The 22,941-nt window shown below is 42.7% G+C and overlaps 1 protein-coding gene across 1 annotated transcript in view; it reads left to right on the top strand.

Annotated features, from left to right (window-relative positions):
• The window catches only part of LOC138294249 (membrane-spanning 4-domains subfamily A member 4A-like), a 105,295-nt gene that overhangs the window by 32,934 nt on the left and 49,420 nt on the right, over window positions 1–22,941 (top strand). The window contains exon 4 of the mRNA XM_069233369.1: window positions 6,890–6,946. Within this exon, the coding sequence (XP_069089470.1) occupies window positions 6,890–6,946 (57 nt within the window). The remainder of the gene's footprint in view (window positions 1–6,889; window positions 6,947–22,941) is intronic.

The following is a 22,941-nucleotide window of genomic DNA, read 5'->3' on the forward strand; positions in this document are numbered from 1 at the left end:
GACAGGTCCCCTTGCAATGTGCACACATGGACACAGTTGACAAGTGTGATTGTACCATCATGGTGGTAGCAGTATTCATTTGACAATTAATACTGCCACCATAATGACAATTCTGAATGTGTACAATATGTGTTGTGTACCAGGGTGTCCCCATCTGTGTCTGACACACTTGTGTTCCCGACATATGCATGTCACAGTAATTAAAAAAAAGTATTGTGACATTTATATGTCTGCAGGGGTCCCGTGCTTATGTACAGTTACCCCCAACATGCATAGCCAATGCGGGTTCCCTACCTTCGGGTCCAGCGATGGCGGGGGTCTTGTTTTCTCCAAAGTCCAGTGGGAGCAATGACAGAGGGTGTTGTCCGGTCATCTCCAGTCAAAAACAGGAGTGGAATCAGGAAAAAAGATGAGTTTTCACCCCTTCCCCCCTAACCACCCCATCCCCCACCACTCCCCACCCCCCCATCCATCAACTCAGAAGTAGAGGTCAAACAGCCACTTTTTGCTTGGCAGTAAGGCAAATCCAAGTCTGCCTTGGCGGTAAGTGTAGCTGGAGTCCCGCCATCAGCCACTATTTCCTATGGCGCCATCCTGCCAGATGGGAATCCTTGGCGGAGTCAGCAGGACTCGAGCGAGTTAAAGTCTATGGGACCACCAACATCTAAATAGGGTGGGCAGACCGCCAAGGCGGCAGACTGGGTTTCAGTCAAAAAAGTGGTGGCAGACCTGTTACCACTTCAACTGGGGGGAGCCTATTCTGCTCCACCCATGTTGGAGTATAAAGGTAGGTAGGAGTGGGTGCAGCAGCTACCAGCAGCCTCCACAATGTCAAGACACCAGAAAACTTTGTATTTAGTTAGAGGGGCCTGGGACACCACCCTGGACATCTCATAATGAGAACACATGAGAGCTTTACAAAAAAGATTGGAATGCAGACGTAGCCAGAATTCCAAACATGGCGGATTAGTCTTAGACAATTGCCCAGGCCACACAATCATCCAGATACATTCTTGGGTTCTAGGGGCCCCCAATTGTATACAGCTACCATTGCTGCACCTGGCAGCAACCCAGCATCCTTTTGGCCATAGGGTTTGATGCCAGAGTGGCATCCCGTGCCCAGAGATTGGCATTGGCAGTTAGGCCACATGACCTGGATGTTTCCGCTTGGAAACGTTCACTCGTGGGATGTGGCACGTCTCTCTCCTCACTCTCTCTCGCGAGACCAACTGCAAAGGACGCCTGCCTCGACCTGAATACCAGTGCATAAGGGGGAGGGGAGCATGTCTCTGGGACTGTCGAGATGCCAGGGCTTTGAACGCTCGCCCCCAACTTTGGTGGCTGTGGCAGGGGACACAGGGCCTGCTTGGGCTGTGCGGTCTCTCTCACCTACCCACCTTTTTTCCTTACACCAGCTCCGGTGGAGCACTTGCTAATGGAGGACCCCTGCTTTGAAAGCGTGCTGCCCTAATACAAAGCGAGGGGCTCCCCCACAGAATATTCAACCACACTCCCTCGCTTGTGGTGGAGGAAGGGTCCATGCTGAATATCCCGAGGAGCCAGACAACAGTTGCAGCATACTTCAACTCCCCAATCGCCCTCACTGATTAATTGCTTCTGGCTGGCACAGGGGTCAGAGTCCTGAGCTTTCTGGTCTGTTATTGTGCACCCTCTGTGCAGCCTGCATTTCTGGCTGGCTTTAAGAACTTTCGCTGTTCATAGCCTTCAATGGGATGGACCCATTTGACTGTTGGGGGCAATATCAGGACATATGAACCCTGGCACTTTTGATATTTCAAAACCTACCTGGCAATAATGATGTAGCACAGATGTTCTCTGACTTTGCAACTCTTTCAGGCCTCATGGTGAACCAGGCTAAATCCTGTATCTTTCCTCCACAACAGGCTTGCCAGCTCACCCTCCAACTGCAGTTATATCCCAGGTCAGGCTGCAGGTCAAAATGGCTACATTAAAGTATTTATGAATCAAAGTTTATGATTCTCCCAGAGAGAACCTGGCAAAGTGATGTGAGGTCTCTGACCTCATAGAAACTTCTGGTCATCTTTACCCATCTCATTGATTGGTTGTGTGGCCTTAATTAAAATAGTGGTCCTTCCTAATTTTCTTCCTTTCTGCTCCAACCTCCCCATCTTTCTCCCCTGCTCTTTTTTCAAACACCTGGATTTATCCCTAATTGAGACAACGCCAGGTGGCTCTCACCACACTGAAACGCCTGGCAGGGGAGAGTAGGATTGCACTCCCGGATTTAGAATGATGCTTTCTAGCTGCACAGATCCAATGGATAGCTCGCTGGCTTCCCGGGTGCTCTCTTTACAAGACAGGGCTCTCAATGACTAACTTTCAGAACTAACTATTACATTACCTTCTGTTTACTTCGACTCACTTGGATTCCCTTGCTACAGGCTTACTTTGCACAGCAGTGTACTGTGTAGCTATAATAAACAGACAGACTGCCACAAGGACCCCTCCTGATCCCACCATCCTCCTAGTAGATTTGCTGACCACGACAGAACGTTTCTGATCTGGGCACTTATGACCCTGGCAGAGTGTTAGAATTTTCACAACTGGCAAACTATTTGTTAATGTTAAATTGATGTATTTTCTTACACTGGAGGCGGAGTATGATTTCCACCTGGACAATTTCTCTTGAACGTATCAAACGATTCCTCTGCAATCTTTTTTGTATCACCATAAGCTACTGCTGGCACATGAAGTTTACCAAACACTCCATGTAGCACATCCATGTGTTAAACTTGTAGGATGGTTCCGCAGAGCATTCCAGCAACAAAATAAAAGGTCACAGGCACCTCTCAGAACTGCTTGGGAGACAGACTTAGCTAAACTAGTTCATGACAGTGACTTGACTATAAAATACTAGACTACCCTCATAAAGTATATATGGGGTCCTGTTTCAAATGTAGGGGGTCATTATGACCCTGGAGGTCAGTGTAAATATGGAGGAAAGTACTGTCAACAGGCTGGCAGTACTTTTCTCCATATTATGACATTCGCGGTTTGGCTAAAGCCAAACCGCCAATGTACCACACCGAACGCCATGGCGGTAACGACCGCCGGGATGGAGACTTCACTCTCCAGCCCTGCGGTCGTCACTTGGCCACCTGTGGGATTATGACGCCACCTACTACCATGGTTTTCGTGGCATCCTTACTGCCACAAAGCCATGGCGGTAGGCACTATCAGTGACAAGGAATACCTTCCCTGTCACTGATAGAGGTCTTGCCTGCCTCCCTCCCCTTACCCTGGTTTCCCCCATCCCCTCCTTCCATTCCAGACCCCCCACGCCCTACACGCCCCTCCCTTCATACACACACCCATACCAACATGCATACATCCATTCACACACACACCTGCACACACTTACATACATACATGCACTCACACATCCATACATACACACACACGACACGAAACACACACCCGCATACATGCACGCACAGACATACACACACCCCCAAACACACACACAACACCCCCCATCCCCTTTCCCTGTCGGAGCTCCCGACTTACCTGTCATCAGGGTGTCCTCCGGCAGGAGACGGCACGGGGCGCTGCTGCCAGCAGCAGCGTCCGCCAGCAGAACACCGCCAGTCGGTCTACTGCCGTGGCGCCATCCGCCAGCATGGCCACAGCCAGATTTCTGCCATCCTTCTGGTGGAAATCCGGCTGTGGTCATAATGCGGTGGACTGCTGGTAGCCATGGCGGCGGTAGGCGGTTTTTACTGCCAATGTTATAAGGAGGGTCATATTCATTCAATATTCTACATAGGGCCTATCTTATGGCAGCTCAGATCAACAGAATTTTCCCAGGCTCTGAAGCAGGCTGCCCACACTGTTCGTGTAATAATAGTGACCTCCTTCATACCCTCTGGGCATGACCCTTGCTTCTGACCTACTTGTTCTTAATATTGCAAACAATGACCACCATGGCTGGCCTTTCAATAACAAACTCACCTCACAGAGTCCTTCTGGGTCTCCTTCCTTACCCTCCACTTGAGAGACCTGCAGTCAATTCCAAGACCTAGCCCTGCTCCTCACCAAGCGATCTATCACAATGTATGGGAAATAGTCCTCTACTCCTACAATGGCTACTTGGCCACTTGGTCCTGAATGGTGGTTTTGTGGAGCTGGGTACCTGCCACCCTCTGTGGTTAGAAGTAGACAATCAGGCATCAGTCTCTGTTCAGTATGGAAAATTCCACAACAGAAGGGGGAGACGAGGTGGTCCAAAGTGCCTATCTATAATGCTGAGTGCAATGACAGGATCAATGGCAAGGAAAACAGTTGTCACCTATTTACTTTACTCCTGTGCGGCACTTTTTTTTTCTATAGGTTTGAAAATGTTGAATGCGTCAATTACCTTGATGCTTCTCTACATGGTCCCTTTTTCATGCACAGAATGGACATGAGGGTAAGGCAGAAGTGCTACGCCTAAGATTCAGGCTTTACAATTACGCGCTTTCTTAGCTTCATTTTCCGTAACAAACTATGAGTTAAACGTTCTAAGAAATGGTTTCAAAATACTGTTCTCTATTTGCAACCAGTAATTTTGCAACCAGTGTAGAAAATTGCAAACTAGCATGTTCTAATAGGTTGATAATCAAATTACCGCTTCTTATCAGGTTGTAATTCGACCCACCACATGAATATTAATCATCACAGCCTTCACAGGGATGGTGAAGTCCGCTGGAATCATTCAGGTTCATGGTTGACGGGTAGGTTGGATGGATCACTACATCCAGGAGCACAAGTATCATTGCTTGGAGGTAGTAGCATCCATGTTATCCTAAGGGACCCATGCCTGAATCTAGGAGTGTCATCACCATTAGAGGGACAGTTACCCATAGAAATTGATAAGTTACAACTGATCTTACTAGTGTAAAGTACTCATGTTCTCTTAGGGAGGACTAGGTTTACTTTAAGTCCTGGCAAATCGCCCAGAGGTCCGTAGTGACTGACAAGGCGAGAAACATGTTGAGCATGACTTCTGTAGGGTAGGTAATTGTCCACACACAGACCTTTTTTCCTTTTCTCACACATTTTGAGCAAAGGGAACATTTTGTAAACATTTCTCCTACGGATACCAGGCCATTATCTCTGGTATATTCGTTACTGTTTTTAACCTTGCCAAAGGTCCCATTTTCTTCCATAGTAAAACTTACCAGCTTGGTACCTATAGTCAATTTTATTTACACTTCCAGTCCTCCTCATACCTCATCTTTTTTTCTGGGAATTGCAAATAACATTTCTTCAGCAAAGAGCCCTCTTGCAGGCCCATCAGGCATTGCAGTGCCAGCCTAACGAGGAGCAACGCCCGATGATGAAGCATGTCACCTATTAGTGAGTGAGGGCTCTTGCTCCTAACACACTAATGTGTTCGATGACCATGTGACCCTCCCACCTAATTGGCTGAATGGTGTCCCACATGACGGAACAGTGTGCTCATGTATTATAATTGGCCAACTTTAATCAGCAGACCACTATGTCTGTGCTTACTTTTACATAAAGCATTTTGTTTTTTAAATGCAACCCGTTTTTCTTAAAGGAAAACAGGAAGTGTTTAAAAACAAAATATGGAAAGTGGAAGTTTAATTTTTTACAAGTAGGCCGTGGTCTATTGGACCACTCCCTACTCTAAAAAAATGTCTTTGTCAAAATTCACCAAGGGACCCCTTCCTATTTGCGAATGGCTTACCACCTCCTCTGAGGAGGTAGTTAAAGATTGTTTTGCAGCCGGAATTCGGTCGCAACACATTAATACATAGCACTATGATTCAGTATTTGGAAGGGACACCCTAAACATGCCCCTTCCAAATACCCAACCAGTACTGGGTCACCAGCCCAAATTGCAATTTGGTACCTTTGTTACTGAATCACAATTTGAGCTTTGTACATAAGAAAATATATTTTTGCAACTGAAGAAATGTTTCGTACATCAGGCCCATATGCTAAATAATCAACTATTTTTAATTTCTACATTTTAAAATAAAGGGAAAGATGTTTCCATTCTCTGTAATATTTCTGGGTAGCTAGGAATTTGCTTCCAGTGTGACTTTGTGGGAGTTCTTTGCCAGGCAAAATCAGAAATATACAATGCATAGCTTCTCTGTGCTTCCTAATAAATGAACTAATGAATGTGTTAGGAGCCCACTTCCTCCATGAACATTAATTGACAAAAAATGTGAAAAAGACTCCAGTAATTGAGGACTGAAGGGAAGCTAGAGGTAGCTTGACAGATTCTGAACACAGGGCTCAGGCCTGAGGCCTGGTGGCTTTCAGGAATGCAGGGAAACTTCACATGGCTCAGCAGATATGATATTTAGTTCAATTCAGCAAGTTGTACGCCAACTTCATTTATTAGAATTGTGATTAATGATTGTTCAGATGCTTACTATTATTGTGATATATTTGTGTGAAATATTTTATTCACCTGATTTATAAGAGAATAGCATACAATACAGTGCAATAAATTAAGCAATAACAGAATGTGTGTGTGTATTAATTGTGGGGTTCAGACTAAGGCTTTGTCATAACACTGCAGAGGCTTGGCTTGACTCCTAGCTTCCCTACTCCACGGGAGCACCACTAAGAGGTAGGGCTAAGGTACAATTACCAGTTTTCTTTTCTCTGAATAAGTCTCAGTTTCTTTTTGAGGCTCAGGGAATCCACCAGAGTGACCAATAAGACATCTAGGTAATGTGACACTATGCTGGGCAGTCTCTATTTCTACAGCTAGTAATATATTCATGTTTTTAATATATGATTGTAAAATAAGGAACTCCTAAGCAGCCACTGACTAATAATTGTTGATTATTGATACAAGGTATGTTTTCATCTTTTCTTCCCTCAGTACTTAGTGTCCGGGCTTCTGTCCATCTTTGCGGAGAAAAAGGGAACTCGCTGTTTGGTGAGTAGAGTTTTTGAGTCTAAATGCTACCCGAGGCAACATACTCTTTCTGCCCTCTTCTGTTGCTCCTATGTACTGCAGACCTCTTGGAAAAGACTGCTCCCATGCATTGAATATAGTCAGTTGAGAATCTGTATATTTATTATTGACCTAAGTTCAGCATAAGTAATGCCCAGTAGCTCAAGCTTCAGCGTAGAGTGGTGCTTGCATATGTATGATGCTATGTAATAAATAAGGCATGATGTACCTACTGGTTTAAGCTGTGGAACTTGAGTAGCTAATACTTCACCAGGTTAAAACCAAACCAAGATATTCCAGTATTTCAGAATGTCATATGACTGCATCATGCAATGTGGACCTGTAGAATGAGCAGCAACGTATCTCCAGGAGGGGTGTTTGGGGAATTACACCCCCCCTAAAAATGTATTCTGTAGTAAGTAGTTGGGGACAGGTGCTTCCAGGCAGGTATGGTGAGGTGTTTCATCTGGGAGCTTTACACACAAACTCTCCCTTGTCCTACAAATGTTGGTTTGTTTGAAAACCACTGTGTTTCCGGCAAACCCATGAGGCCCCTCCATAAGATACCGTCATATGACTGCCACATACTTGATAATGCGCCTGTAAAACACAGAAAGCTGGAATGCTTAGATGTATCAATAAAAGTTTAAACCGTGAATTTATACCAATAAAGTTAATTTTTTGATGTCTATTTACAAGTAATGAGAAATAGAAAAATATATTTTTGATGTACTGACCCTTTTTCAGTTTATGTTCACCTGTCAATGCTAGTATCTAAATCTAAAATATAATGGTTCAAAGCATTTCTTAAAGTACTCTGCATGGCAGTGGTTTTCAATAACATAAGGAAACATTTTTCCGTAAATGAGAAATGTAAAAAGAATTTGTGAGGAAGGCAAAAAATAATTACTTGGAGTCTATATTAGCTTTGGTCATCGTGTCAGACATTTTGTCATCCCTCTGGTGTGTACAAAGTGCAGTCTCCAGCCCAGGTGCAGCTGTGAACGCGCAATAAAAAAGATATCAGATAGAGCGCCACAATGAGATTTTCTAGGTGTATAAAAAAAAGTGAGCAAAAAAAATGCTAATGGTTTTTCTGTCAGTTTTTTACCAAGGTCTCGAAAGGGTGTCTGATTTAAGATTGTTAGGCACCGGTTTCTAAAATAAATACTTCTGGTGTAGATCTGTGATGCACAAACTACTTTTGAGGTGCCTCTCAACCAACATTGCATACTAAAATTTGGTGACTGATGAGCTCCTTGACTTATAACTTGAAGCATCCTTGTGTGTGTTAGACTCGTAAAGTTAATGTTTTTCTCCGTGAATCACAGATAGAGTGGTACAGAGACATTTTGAGATGACTGGATAGCTTAAGCTAATGATCTCCACAGCACCTACAGCCCTGAACTCAAATACAAATTCTCTAGAGAATGAAGAACACAGTTGTTTTGTTCTCAAATTGGATTATTTGCTGCCACATGAGGAGGCAGCCCTGATCGTCTACCCATAAACAAAACCTGAAGGTCCCGGGCCATAGATGCATACCTGACTGTCTGACAAGTACTTCACAACCATGAGCGAGAGTAAGTAGCACAGTTGAGGCAGAGGGACCAGCATGGGAGATTTCCCAGGGATCTGAGGAGCTGCACTGGTGAAATTAGCGATCCTTTTGCGTACACTAAGCCTCAGGCTCTGCTCTACATTGTCTGCTGTCCCACTCACGGGTGACACAAGTGAACTTAGTTCAATGGATATTCTCTACAAGATAGCCCTCCGCAGGGTCTTTTTGATGGCATGCACCCTCCGATTTACTTGTGCCACCTCCTGCTGCAGCCTGGTCATTTTCTGCAACATACGGTCCAAGTTCCGTTGCATCTGTTGAAAAGCTGCTGGGTCTACGACTGCAGCAGGGGTGGTCTGTGTGCCAGTGGAGGAAGTATGTGCCCTTGTCGGTGCCATGTCTGTAGGATGAGGTGCAGGTGGTGCTGTGACAGGTCCTGGAGCAGTGGAGGTTGATGGTGCAGCAAAGGTACCTGCTATGGTTGGTGCCACCTGGGTGGTAGAGTTGGTGCTGGTGGTGGTGGCTGTGGTGGACACGGAAGGGCCCCCTTGGGCAAATGCCCTCCACACTCCGGAGGCTCTTTCATGGCGATAACGCCTTGCCATGTTGCAGAACCCCAAATCCACATCCAGAATGTGGCGGTAACGCATTGCCCTGCCCTGAAACTCCTGAATCTGGATGGGATTCATATTGGCAGCTGTTAAAACAAATAGAAAACCAAACATTAGGTACTTCATTGTGTGATATGGCTCCAGAAGTAAATCAGACAATACATCTAACGTACCAGAAACAGGCCATATCATCATACAGATCACTGATTGTCCCTGATGAAGTACATGCCAATGCAGCTACACATGTCCTATCAAACAGCACAGCAATACTCTAAGAGATGAGTAACAACTTGAATGACTTATGCATCATTGTTCAGCCATTTGTCAGGTAAAAATAATGCTGCAAGTCCTCCACCACTGACAGGCCAACTAATTACTATGTTCTTGATGACAATCAAGGGCCAAAAGATAAGGGCCACAAGGGTGACTTGTAAATGGAATTGCCAGGATAGAATGCAGTTGCTAATCATGAGTGGGTATCCTAGGTTTGGACAAGTGGCTTACAGATTTACATGTCTGTGTACTAAACTTGGATCATCAGTCCTATGTACACTTTTCACAACCCTACGCCTGTGCCTGAGAGGGGGGGGGGGGCAGGCAACAAATACTTTAAAACAACAAGGACACCCAGGAAGCTTTGGACAGCTGCACATGGGCTTGGGCAGCCCACCACAGGTAAGGAGGAAGTCCAACTAGGATACACCCAAACCTTGGACAATCTTATCCACACTTATATTTGGAAATGCAGACCATTGTCAACATCAGTTCCTACCAGTAACACATGACCTACAACAAGCAGATAGATGCAAGCACACATCTGGCCATGAGCTCCATGCGCACCTAGGCCATTGTACTCAAGTGCCTCATACTCGTAGCACAACATGTGGAGCTACATGCTGCTAGGAAGTCAAGCATACAGTTAAACATGTTCATTAGTGAATAGGGAAGCTGAAGTCTGTGGGCAAGAATTTGGTATCCCTATTCTGTGAGAATCAGGTTCTAATTTGCTGACTAAATCACAAATATGGTCCTCTGCTACATTTTATGATTTTAAGTTTTATCCACAAAACTCATCCCTATTCACATGGCCGTGCCTACAGGACTGACCTACAGTCCCAAATTATGACAATACGCTAATGATTGGCCAACTCAAAGATGGGGAAAAATTGATACTCCACTCAAGGAACATATCCTATCATTGACCAGCACATCACACCTTGCTATGTGTCCAAGACACAGGAGTTAATCACACATCATCCGCAAACACAACACAGAACAGAAATATCAACACTTACTTGAGATGTCAGGCTCCGCAAATCGAGCCACCTCTCCGATAGCGTAGGGTGAAGGTCCACCTGTAAGGCATGGAAGGGAGAAATGTGCTCAATGTCTGTGCACTGTACAACATTTTCAAATACAAATACTATGTGTAATATTAACTCAGAAAGTCAAGCCTCTCAGACAAGATGATACTGCATCCTACATACCACTGCAAACATGTAGAGACCCGGGGACTCCAGTGAGTGATACACACATAACTGCACACATGCAGTGGAACTAACTATCATGTGGTGGCAAACATACTCCATCATTAGCAGACTAATTCATGGAGTGTATTCCTCTCATCATGTGTATCCATGAGAGACATGCCAAGCCATTTTCCTGGAGGGCTGCAATACCAGTCACCCAGCTATGGTGACTAAGACCAATTTAAAACACACAGGTACAATGTACAGAGGGCCAGGGACAGTTGTTAGCCCTCAATTTGTATCATTTTCTTTATTTTATGTGCCCCAGCTATGGTAAGTTGCACCAACCATAGAGATATGAACCCGTGTGCATACCTTTTGGCATCCATCCCTAATTTAAATGTGGCACTACAAAGTCCTAATATCAGTCTAAGTTGTAACCTGAGGTCAGCTATAACTTGTTACGTATGTGTCACAATCCAGTTCAGACATGTATCCGAAAATATTGAGGAACACAACATTTCTTGTAAAAATCTGGATTTAAAACATGTGTTTCCTGGTACACTCATAGACCATGCATGAAACATATGTTAGAGCCACATTTGCATCATCAATTGATGCAAAGGCAGTACTAATTTACAGACTCCTGTTGTGTTTTGCAAGTTAGTCTAGCTGTTGCGTCAACAAATGACGGTAATGTATATCATAGGCAACTGTGGCCCATATTTATACTTTTTTTACGCCACATTTGTACTGCTTTTTTAGGCAAAAGCGGTGCTAAATTATAAAATACAATTGTATTTTGTAAGTTTGCGCTGCTTTTGCTCCAAAAAATGACGCAAATGCGGTGCTAATAAAGGAGAAATATGGGCCTGTATGTTTAACGTGCATTCCACATGTTCAAAAACATTGCCTGCAGCATATGAACACATCAGCTACTGTCACTACAGAGCATTTAAATGTGCACATTACTCTGATTTGTACTCACCAACAGGGCCACCAATCACAATCCCCAGGTGGTCCAGCAGGTCTTGCCCCTGGGCAAACAGGTCAACCGAACGGTGTTTCAGCTGGTGGTCGTTACGCGGTGTGTTGTAGATTCACTGTAGATGGTACAGGATATTTGCCCACTGGAGTCTCCTTGCCTCTGTGTGATAGCCCTGTATCACACAGCCATCTGCTTCAATCATTAACAGTAGGAAGGGGCACACCAGCCAAATAAAGCCACCTAGCTTCTCCTTTACCATCCTGCCAAGACGAGGCCTACCCAACATGCTTGCGCCAAAAAAAGGGAATAAAGGGGTACAGAGGAGAATGGAGGGAAAGTACGACAGGGAATGCAAAAAAATTAACAGAGCACAGCCCAACTATCCCCAAACTAACACTACCCACAACAGAATCCCAACAGTACAAAGACAAATGTAGACACCAGAAATTACCAAAAAAACACAGGACACCACAGACACTTAGGAAACACAAAAAGACAATTTAAAGACCACACTGGAGACAAAATCACAAAATGCACAGAGAGACAAGTCAAAACACAGCCACACAATCAGGAAATATCACAGATTGCAAAGTGAAAGTGAAAGTACACCCACTATACCAATTCTGTAAACAGGATATCCTATTACATCCCTTCCTGCCTCAAATGTGGTGCTTTTTTAATCTTATGCATCAAAATATTATAATGCTTACAGTCTGTGCGTCATTTTCTTTTGATGCACATGCTTAGAAAAAACCATGCATCCATATTTTGAAATATGTTTCATACTTAACCAATTTCAGGGGGTACAGTGTGGGAATTACCGCTCAGGGCCAATGGATGTTTCATGGCAATGAGCATCATATTTCAATGCATATGCGTCATTTTTTTACACATGTGCATCTTTTTTTACGCATGTGCATACAAATTTCTGTCTTTGACTTGGTTTGGGTCATTTCTCATTTGTAATAGTACATGACAGGTGTGACAATACAGAGATAGGCTGATTGCACCAACATTGTGCATTCCGGTGTATGGGCACATGTGACAGATCATACTACTGCGGACCATGATCCTCTACTTGTTGTACCGGATTTGCACTCTTCACTGACGCAATGGATGGCCAAACGTGTGGAATACAATTAGGTATTACCCAGTTTGCGCATGTTTTACGTCCAGAGAGGATAGCAAGGCGACGCAACTCAGTACAGAAAATTTGAAAGCACAACACAATAAAAATCCCACTCCAATTAATACAAATAGAGACTATTTTAAAGAATATAAAGTATCAAAAACAACAAAAATCCATTAGGAGGAGCTATGAAGCAGCAGCTTTCCCAACACCAGCAGGGACCCCAAAGGCAACGCAGAAGGCAGGAGAGGATATTCCGCACCAGGACAACCCTTCTGGGACTCCGGCAACAAGACATCATTCAGAGGTACAGGCTCAAATGGCAAGCCAACAAGACATCATCCAGAGGTACAGGCTCAAATGGCAAGCCATTCAGCAGCTTCTGCACAACATTGAGCCACAGTTGGCACCCAGATTGCAGACACCCCACACCATTCCAGCAGAAACCAAGCTGCTAGCTGTACTCCAAATGATGGCAAGTGGCTCCTTTCAAACTACTGGTGCCCTGGTTGCCGGGATCTCACAGCCCTCATTCTCTGCCTTCTTACCCAAGGTATTGGATGCCATCATCTCCCTCACACCCTGCCACATCAGCTTCCCCAACACACAGCAGAAGCAGCAGGAGACCAAACAGGGTGTCGCGTAGGCTCTCATTATCATAATGGGACTACTGGATTTTTGGGCGGCAAGATCGTTCGCAGTGTCGGAGACTAAGTCTGACCCATGGTGAATGACTATTGTCACCCCAAACCCGGTTTCGCTCAGGCTAACTAGCAGTGTCTCATCTCTCCCGAAGGGAAGAGACAATTGGGCAGCCGAGCGCATGACATCTTAGTACTTCCCAGGGAAGTCGTGGTCACTCAGGTCGCCACCTGCTCGCTAATACACAGTACGGTCTCATATATAAATGACAAATGCTGTTTAAGTTTTAAAGATTGGTTTAATAAAACGACTGCATTTTGGATAACAAAGCGTGAGCTGCAATAACCAGAACTATACAACACAGTAGGATTAAAATAGTAACGAGGAGAGTGAAGCACAAGAATAAGGCTATTGAAATATGCTTCTCGCACTCCAAGACATCCAAAGATGATGCTTTACTTGAATAATAGTTTATTGATAAATCCTCAGAGAAAGAAACTCCATCCACAGTAGATCCAGACTTAATCCAGCCTTCACCTCTCCAACTGTCATCTACATGGAACACTCAGTCCAGAAGGGACAAAGATGATTACAGTTGGAGGGGGAGACGTACTATACCAAACATTACTATGCAAACCATAAAATACAAACAATAAAATATACACAATAACAAAAGAATATATAATAAGTATTACTAATACATTCTCATGACATACTACACCACCTCCCCTCCCACCAAACAAAACAAAACACTAAAACAATATGAGAATGATGCAATCACCCAATTTTTACAACTCTATTGAGATTCCATATTCGACCATCATCAACCTTTATAGCCCCCTTGAAAAGTTTGACTACCTTAAAAACTTTACTGTAATGAGATTGACCTGCCCTAAATTTTCCAGGTAATTTAATCTTGACACAGTCACCTACACTTACATGCAATTCCTTTACAGATTTTCTCGTGTCATAATTTTTTTTCCTTTTATTTTGACAATCTAATTCTTTCTTTAGTGCAAACTTCTTACACTTATCATAGTCAAATTGTTCTTTTACATAAAAATTGACCCACTGAGGACACATCTTAGTGTGAGGAATTCTCTTTCTGAACATAAGAAAAGGAGATGCATTCGTGCTAGTGTGGGGAGTAAATCTATATTCCTCAACACGATCCTTTATCATTTTTTCCCACTCTTTACCAATCTGTTTCACCAATTGGATGGTTTCTTTCAGAGTCCTGTTAAACTGTTCTACCATGCCATTGGATTCTGGATAATATAAAGCACTTTTGTTTTTAACAATTTTTCTAGAAGCTAGGAATTCACACATTAACTTAGAGGTGAATTGAACTTCATTGTCCGTTAATATACATTTAGGATTTCCTTCCCTCCCAAATATTTCTGACAAAAAATTCACAACAGTCATAGATGTTATTTCTGAGGTAATTAATACTTCAGGGCAGCGTGACAATACATCCATGACAACCAGAACATATTTAGGAGAACTTCCTGAGCTGATAGGACCCATGATGTCAACGGAAACTTCATCCCACGCGTCTTTGGGAACCTCCTTTAATATCATAGGCTGAGTCCTACGTTTCATGGATTTGTCCGCCAACTTACACTCTACACAATCACGAATCATTATTTCTATTGATAAATCCATGCCTGGCCACCAATATGCACTTCTCATCCTCTCTTTAGTCTTACAAATACCATGATGCCCTCCATGAGCAAGATCCATTAAACGATTTTGTAAACACGAGGGTGGTATTAACTTACTTCCTCTCATTATCACTCCCCCATGAATAGACATTTAATTCCAGACTTTCTTAAATTGCAACTGAATATTCTCAGCATTGCCAAGAGCAATACCAGAATTGAGAAGCCTTTTGATTTCAGACATCTCCTCATCATTCTCAGTCTCCTGCAGCGATTCCTCCTCAGAAATGCAACCATCGGTAACCATACAAATCTTAACTTCATCATCAACCCACCATGAAGAGTCATTTTCATCTTCAATGTAATCCTTTCTTGTCAATCTAGACAGACAGTCAGCAGTCTTATTCACACACCCTGGTAAATACTTCACCACAAAATGAAAATCTTGAAGTCCTACTACCCATTTGCATATGCAAGATGAAATGTTGTCTAAACCTTTCTTCTCGAAAACCTCACGTAAAGGCTTATGATCGGTCTGTACTTCGAAAAATGTTCCCCACAAAAACTGCTTAAATTTTTTAACTGCCCAGTATATAGCCAAAGTTTCCTTTTCAATAGTGGAATATTTACACTCTGCCCCACGCAAACTTCTGTATGCAAAGACAATATTATTAAACTCACAATTTTTCAGCTGTTTCAACACACATCCAAGACCGTTTTCTGAAGCATCAGTAGCAACATAGCAAAGTAAACCCGGTTGAAAACTACTTAGGGCTTGGGCAGAGGATAAGGCCTTTTTTAAATCATCAAATTCCTCTTGGCATTTGGTAAACCAGTCAAACTCTATACCTTTCCTGAGCAAATTCCTGATCGACGAACTTCTCTTAGCAAAATTTGGCACAAACTTAGAATAAAACTCGGCCATGCCTAAAAATACCTGCACATCCTCTTTTTTCACAGGAGCAGCCAAATCAACAATAGCCTTCACTAAATCCTCTTGAGGTTTTACTCCATTGCCCGAAATGACATGACCTAAGTACGTAATTTCAGATTTAAAAAACTTGCATTTAGTTTCCTTAAGAGTGATGCCTTTCAGACGGAAAATCTTCAAAACCTCCCTAACACACTAGACATGTCGCTCAAGTGTGTCAGTGAACAGGAGAACATCATCCTGAAAAAAATTAACACAAGTCATACCACCCAAAATCTCATTCATGAGTCTCTGAAACACAGAGGCGGCAGAGCAAAGACCAAAAGGCATGCGGTTGAATTTATAAACACCAAATGGAGTAATGAATGAAGTCAACAATTTAGACTCATCACACAATGGCACTTGGTGGTAAGTGGAACTGAGATCTAAAGTTGTGAAATATTTAGCATTGCCCAATGACCCAACCATTTCAGCAATATTGGGCAAGGAAAACTTATCTTCAACTACCACTTTATTCAAATTGCGCAAGTCCACACAGAGCCTGCTGTCACCTGAGCCCTTCGTGGCAACAACAATGGGTGCAATCCATGGAGAAGCGTCTACCTCAGCACTTATTCCCTCTGACAACAGTCTCTGGAGTTCCTGTTTGACCTTATCTCTTAAGCTAAAAGGAATGTTCCGAACTTTGCATGCTATAGGTGAAGCATTCTCCTTCAATATTATTCGATATTTGTAGCCCTTGACACACCCAATTTTGTCGCTAAAAACATCACCAAACTCCCTCACAAGCTCATCTCCAAAATGATTGACCTTCTGTATTTGTACCTGTGGTTCAGCATTAGAATTCAAAATTATGATTATGCCCAACAGCTTTTGGTGTGGCCAATTTAGGATGGTATCTCCTACCATAGGGACATATACCTTACCATTAATCTTGTTACCTTTGAAATTGATAGACGCATTAAAAAACCCCTTCAATTCAATCGGTTTCCCACCATAACTATATGGTGTAACATCAGGTTCAAGCAATGTTACTTTACCACAAAAGTATTTGAAGTAGTCGGATTGAGAAACTAAAGTTAACTTAGCTCCAGAGTCCATCATCATGGAAATATTGATACCCTCTACCTCCACCTTGTCAGCCGGATACTCACAACGAATATGATTTACGCAATTTACATAATTAATCACCTGAAGAATGAAATCGTGGTCTTTGTCATCATCACTGTCACACACAATTTCATTCACCTTAGATTTCACTTTCCCAAGAGAGCTGCAACATTTCGCAAAATGCCCTTTCCTCCCACACTTATTGCAAACAACAGTAATTGCAGGACAATCCTTACTATTAGCTAAATGAAGAGGCGAATTGCACCTAAAACATAACAATTTAGATTTTGCTACGGTAGCAGTCTTAAATTTAGCTTCTGTTTCCACCATCTGAACATTTTCAGATTCATGCTTGGATTTTCTTAAGTTCTCGATGCATAACTCCGAGTGCTCAATTTGTTTTGCAATGAGCAATACTTCATCCAAGGTTGGTTCACTTTTTGACCACAGTGCTTCTCTGATCTTATCGTTTTTACATTCAAGCATAAACTGGTCACGGATGCGCTCTTCCACACATATTCCAAATTTGCATTGGCTGGCTAACTTACGTAAGTTTGTAACAAAATCCTCCACAGTTTCAGAGTCACTTTGCTTACATTTGCCAAAGTAGTATCTTTGAAGAATTATGGACACTTTAGGTAAATAGTGTCTATCAAGTTTTAGCAAAATTATTTCAAATTCTTTCAAAGACGCATCCCCATCAGCACCATCCGGGGATTCAATAGAAGGTAGAGATTCAAAAATTTCCTGAACTTTGGCTCCTAAACAGTGTTGAAGAAGTGACGCTTTTCTGTCTGCAGATAGATTACTCCCACACACCCTAATGTAAGTGAGGAAGACTTTCTTCCATTTGGTCCAAGCAATAGGTGGCTCGCCAGGTAATGTAAGAACAAACGGAGGAGGCGTGATGTTCTGCATTTTGTAGGAATTTTCTTTTAAAAATAAAGATGAAGAAATTTACTACTTTATGTACATTTTACACTTTATGTACATACTCCATGTATGCACACTAGAAATGCAAGAGATAGACAGAAAAACACAGTTAAGTTGATAAGCATAAATATCAGTTTTGTTCCAAAGAGTTAAATATGTTGCTTGAAAATCTTGGAAGAGTCCTTATTGTACTGTGCACGAATCCTTATTGTACTGTGCACATCAGAGTTAGGAAAGAATGATGTGCAAATTATCTTCACAAGTGTTCAAAAGTTTTAACTCAGCTGCAAAAATCTTTAGTAAAAGGCATCTTTGGTTAGATGCTTAGATGCTGCACGCTATTACTAGAACGTGCCACGGCCGTGTTTTAATGTTTCCTAGCACGCGGAAGCTGTGCTAGAAAACAAGAAGTGTTCCCTAGTTGCTAATCACGCGAGCGCATTGCTTAGATGTGGCACGCGCAGCTCCTAGAACGTGCCGAAAGCTGTGTCAATGTTTCCTAGCACGCGAAGGCATTGCTAGGAAACAACAAGCGTTGAACATTGCGCATGTTTATACCAATACGCAATACCTTCTACAAAGAAAAAAAAATGTTGAAACTAAATGTTTCTATGTTTCCTAGTATGCGGAAGCGTTACTAGGAAACGCCAAGTGTTGTTGTTCCTTGTGCTTGCTGGAGGCCGCGTCAATGTTTCCTAGCACGCAGTGTTGAACATTGCGCTTGTTTACCGTACCTTAATAAACATCTTTGTGCGAAATAAAAAGGGAATAAAAATACATGGAAACAAAAAGGTTTCATTTGAAAAATTTTCATCAAAGAATAACACAAGAATTCAAGTACCTTCAGTCTCATAAAATAAATCTGTGTTGAAGTCTCTTTCAAAGTCGAAGTAGGTTCGGAAAACCCAGTTGTCACCAAAAGTGAAGTATGCTTCTCGCACTCCAAGACATCCAAAGATGATGCTTTACTTGAATAATAGTTTATTGACAAATCCTCAGAGAAAGAAACTCCATCCACAGTAGATCCAGACTTAATCCAGCCTTCACCTCTCCAACTGTCATCTACATGGAACACTCAGTCCAGAAGGGACAAAGATGATCACAGTTGGAGGGGGAGACGGACTATACCAAACATTACTATGCAAACCATAAAATAAAAACAATAAAATATACACAATAACAAAAGAATATATAATAAGTATTACTAATACATTCTCATGACATACTACAGCTTTCATAGTGCAACTAAATTATGTTCTCTCTAAGTTATATTCTGAGCACAGCATGTGAAGCTCTAAGCCTGCCTTTCAGGTTCCCCTGGGAGGACATCAACCCTCATACCTGAGCAAAGGCCTGTAATCTGCATCAGCATCTGCAACGGGGCAGTCAGCATCTAGTTGTAGGTTCCTGGTCAGAATCTCCCTCTAACGTGTACTAGGACTAGAAAGTGTTTTTATAACTAACACGCAGATGTTGTAAGAAATGTCCCTACGTAAGGATTTGTACTTTCTACGAACACTAAAGACTAAACTTTTACCACGTTTACCGGCAATGCACCAGACTGTAGCCTTGACTGAAGCACAGAGCGAGCAAGAATGTATTGTTTGAGAACACAGTGCTGAAGTAAGCTAAACAGTGTGATAGAATGAAATAAAAACAAGACCGTGAAACTGGTTATTGTAAAATAACAGTGCGAGGTCGAATAAAATGCATCTAGGGCAAAGTGCACAGAGGCCTAATACGTTAAGCTAACGCGCATAAACCTACATTAAAAATGGCTACACTACAAGGGCTTTTATCAAATCAATGGCTTCCCACACATGCTTGGTGCCATTGATTGAACACATGTATGCCTTGTGTCACCTGCTGCAACCGAACATCTATACCGCAACAGGAAGCACACACACTCCATCAATGTGCAGGCCATTGTCGATCACCAGGGATTGATCACCAACATCCTGGCAAAGTATCCTGGGAGTGTACATGATTCATTCATCTTCCGCCACTGCACCATCAATCAACACTTCCAGGATGGACAATATGGAAATGGCCTACTTGTTGGTAAGTACGGAACCTACTTATATACACACTGCACAACAACCCTCTAGGACAAACAACACATACACCACTGCATTGACACGTGGCCAGGAACACACTGAGGTTGTGACACCGCTAGTCATGTTTGATATCCTCACCCATTTGGATACACACCTATGGACAAATGATAGATCCAATTACCAACAGATGCCACTCCACATACACAAGGGAACAATTTAAAACAACACAATGACAATGAAATGGACTCAACTGGCAGTACAACTGGGAAGAATAATCTTTCAATATCACATCAATAACACTCAATCAAACACCCTTCCAACCAATAAGTACTGTGTAAGGGGTGTGTAATGTGTTTTGCTGTAGGTCAAACACCATGACACACATAGCATGATGATGACTACAATGAAGGTGACATGGAATCATTGAGGCTGTACCAATATCTCACATCACTCCTGCTCTGACATTGCCCACTATCAATAAGCAAGTGGACTGTGCGAAGAGCACATATTGATGTGACAATATTGAAAGTGCACATTCCTACACATATGGTTTGAGACAATTACACATATACACAACAGATGTACAAGCATATGGACCTTCTGACACTGTAAATGACAACCTCACAACCAAGTAAGCCAGCTGAACTAGAACAGGTTCAGTAGTATAGGTACACGTTTGAATCTGAGTTGACTCGGCAAGGGCAGAGAAGTAGGTCTGCAGAGAATTTGCCACACATGGGATATTTATGCATTGTCAATGGTCAACATGTCAGTGCTGACAACTTATACAGATGTGTTGTACATTGTCACCTTGCCAAATCTAAGGGCCTCACTGATGTTTAACTAATTCTATTGCGTATGTTAAATTGGATGGGATGTCCAGGCCATATAGATGCAACTGTGTTACCACCACTGTGGAATTGATTCTGTGTATGGAAGGGTCATGTCACCCCCAGTTAAGACACATGGACACCTCTTTCACATGACATAATGCAAGGGAGTACACAATGTACTGCAACTCTACAAAAATACTGCTGACATACGGTCAATCAGCCAAACACCAGTTCAGATAATGAAACAACGCAATGCTGATGGTACATCCTAGAAGCCTAGGATTCCACACAATAACACAAACACAGATGAGTCACAGACAACACAAGAGAACAACTGCCATGCAAAGTGATAATCATGGTGCAAGCAACATCAACATGTTCTCACTCATTTTCTCTTTCAGTTGATCAGGGGTATGGGATCCAGCTATGGATCATGACCCCATTTGCAAACCCAAGCACAGAATCAGAACGTGTCTATAATGAGGCACATCGGAGGATACACATCATAGTCGAGAGCATCTTTGGCATCCTGAAGTCAAAATTCAGGTGCCTTGACATCACCAGAGGCAGCCTCCTATACTCACCAGAAATGGTGTGCAAAATCATTTTGACCTGTGCCATCCTGCACAACATACGTATAAAGAGGAACATTCCCCTAATTGAACCCGACCCACAAATGCCTGAAGAGGAGGAAGAGGAGGATGCTGTCCATCAACATGAGGGGGACCATCCAAACACAGCTGCTGGATTGCGTCGGAGACAACATATTGTCCAAAATTTCTTTTAACTCTACTCACCATCACCACTCTCTTACCATATGTCAATAAACACCTATTCTATTCACTATATCATGGTCTGGTTAATCATTTTTGCATAACATTATCCCTAAGAATTATAATCAGAGTGTAGCCTCATGGAGCATTGCAGAAATACAGATTAAGATAAAGAAAATTCCACATCATAATTGATGGGTATGAATGTACACCACACTTCACACACACTGTAAATTACATATCCTGTCCATTTCACATTTGAAGGTCAATAGCAGAGGACCACAGGTATTTTACACATACATATTGGCAACATGGTTCATCGCAGCATATGGCACACAACTAAGACACCATCATTCAATATGGACAAAAAATACCTCATACATGAGGCAGTGGATGTGCTATTGCATTGGTAACCAGAAGGTATGACCAGAACCTGGACACCAGTAAGTGTTACATCAGCTATCTTTGCAAGGAGTATGTGTGACAAGAATTCCATATAAGCAGCAAATGGATAGCACGAGTGCCCCAGGTATGACTAGCATTGCTCACAAGACATCCCCATGCACATGCTATCCCAGGTCAGAAGTTCTGTCACTGCCATGTTCCCTGTCTCACCCCACCCTTCTTCAGAGGGGCCTGGAAATGGAATATTTGTACCCCGATAATCCCTCATCTACACACACCCAGACTCACATTCTGAATCCAGTGTGCTTCCCTCTTTAGTATGGTATGCCAAAGTCATTGTTCTTCAGTCTGCATGGACCTCTGGTTGAATAATGCACTACCTTGTATTCTGTAGGACCTGTAATCACCTGTACATTGCTTCCCATGTGAAAGGTACTGTTGGCCCTTTGAACTTGATTCTCACCTACAGGACTTGTGAGAGACTGAAGCTGCACACACCTGTGAGCACCTCCATGCAGACCAGCCATTTGAATATGCACTGCCATTGCAGCTGCCTGGAACGGCATAGAAACTGCCATTATCTGTATAACACTGTTATGCATTGCCATTAAAATTACTTGTGTAACACAGGCCTTGGGTTATTGTGTTACATTCCAACACACAGGACAAATACAGTTTTCATTTTCCACAGTGCTGTTCCAGCTTTGACCAGTCTCAGTCTGCTCACTGTGTATTTGCCCTGTTCATTTTTGTTCCTGATTGACCCTGCATCCTGTTAGCCTGACTGGTTCCTGTCTTTGCGTTACCATAAAGGTTCCCCCTGGCTATATTTGTATCATAGTTGCTTTCCCAGTCCTCACTTTCCTCCTGGGGT

This window comes from Pleurodeles waltl, chromosome 4_2 (genome assembly GCF_031143425.1).
Source record: "Pleurodeles waltl isolate 20211129_DDA chromosome 4_2, aPleWal1.hap1.20221129, whole genome shotgun sequence".
NCBI lineage: Eukaryota > Metazoa > Chordata > Amphibia > Caudata > Salamandridae > Pleurodeles > Pleurodeles waltl.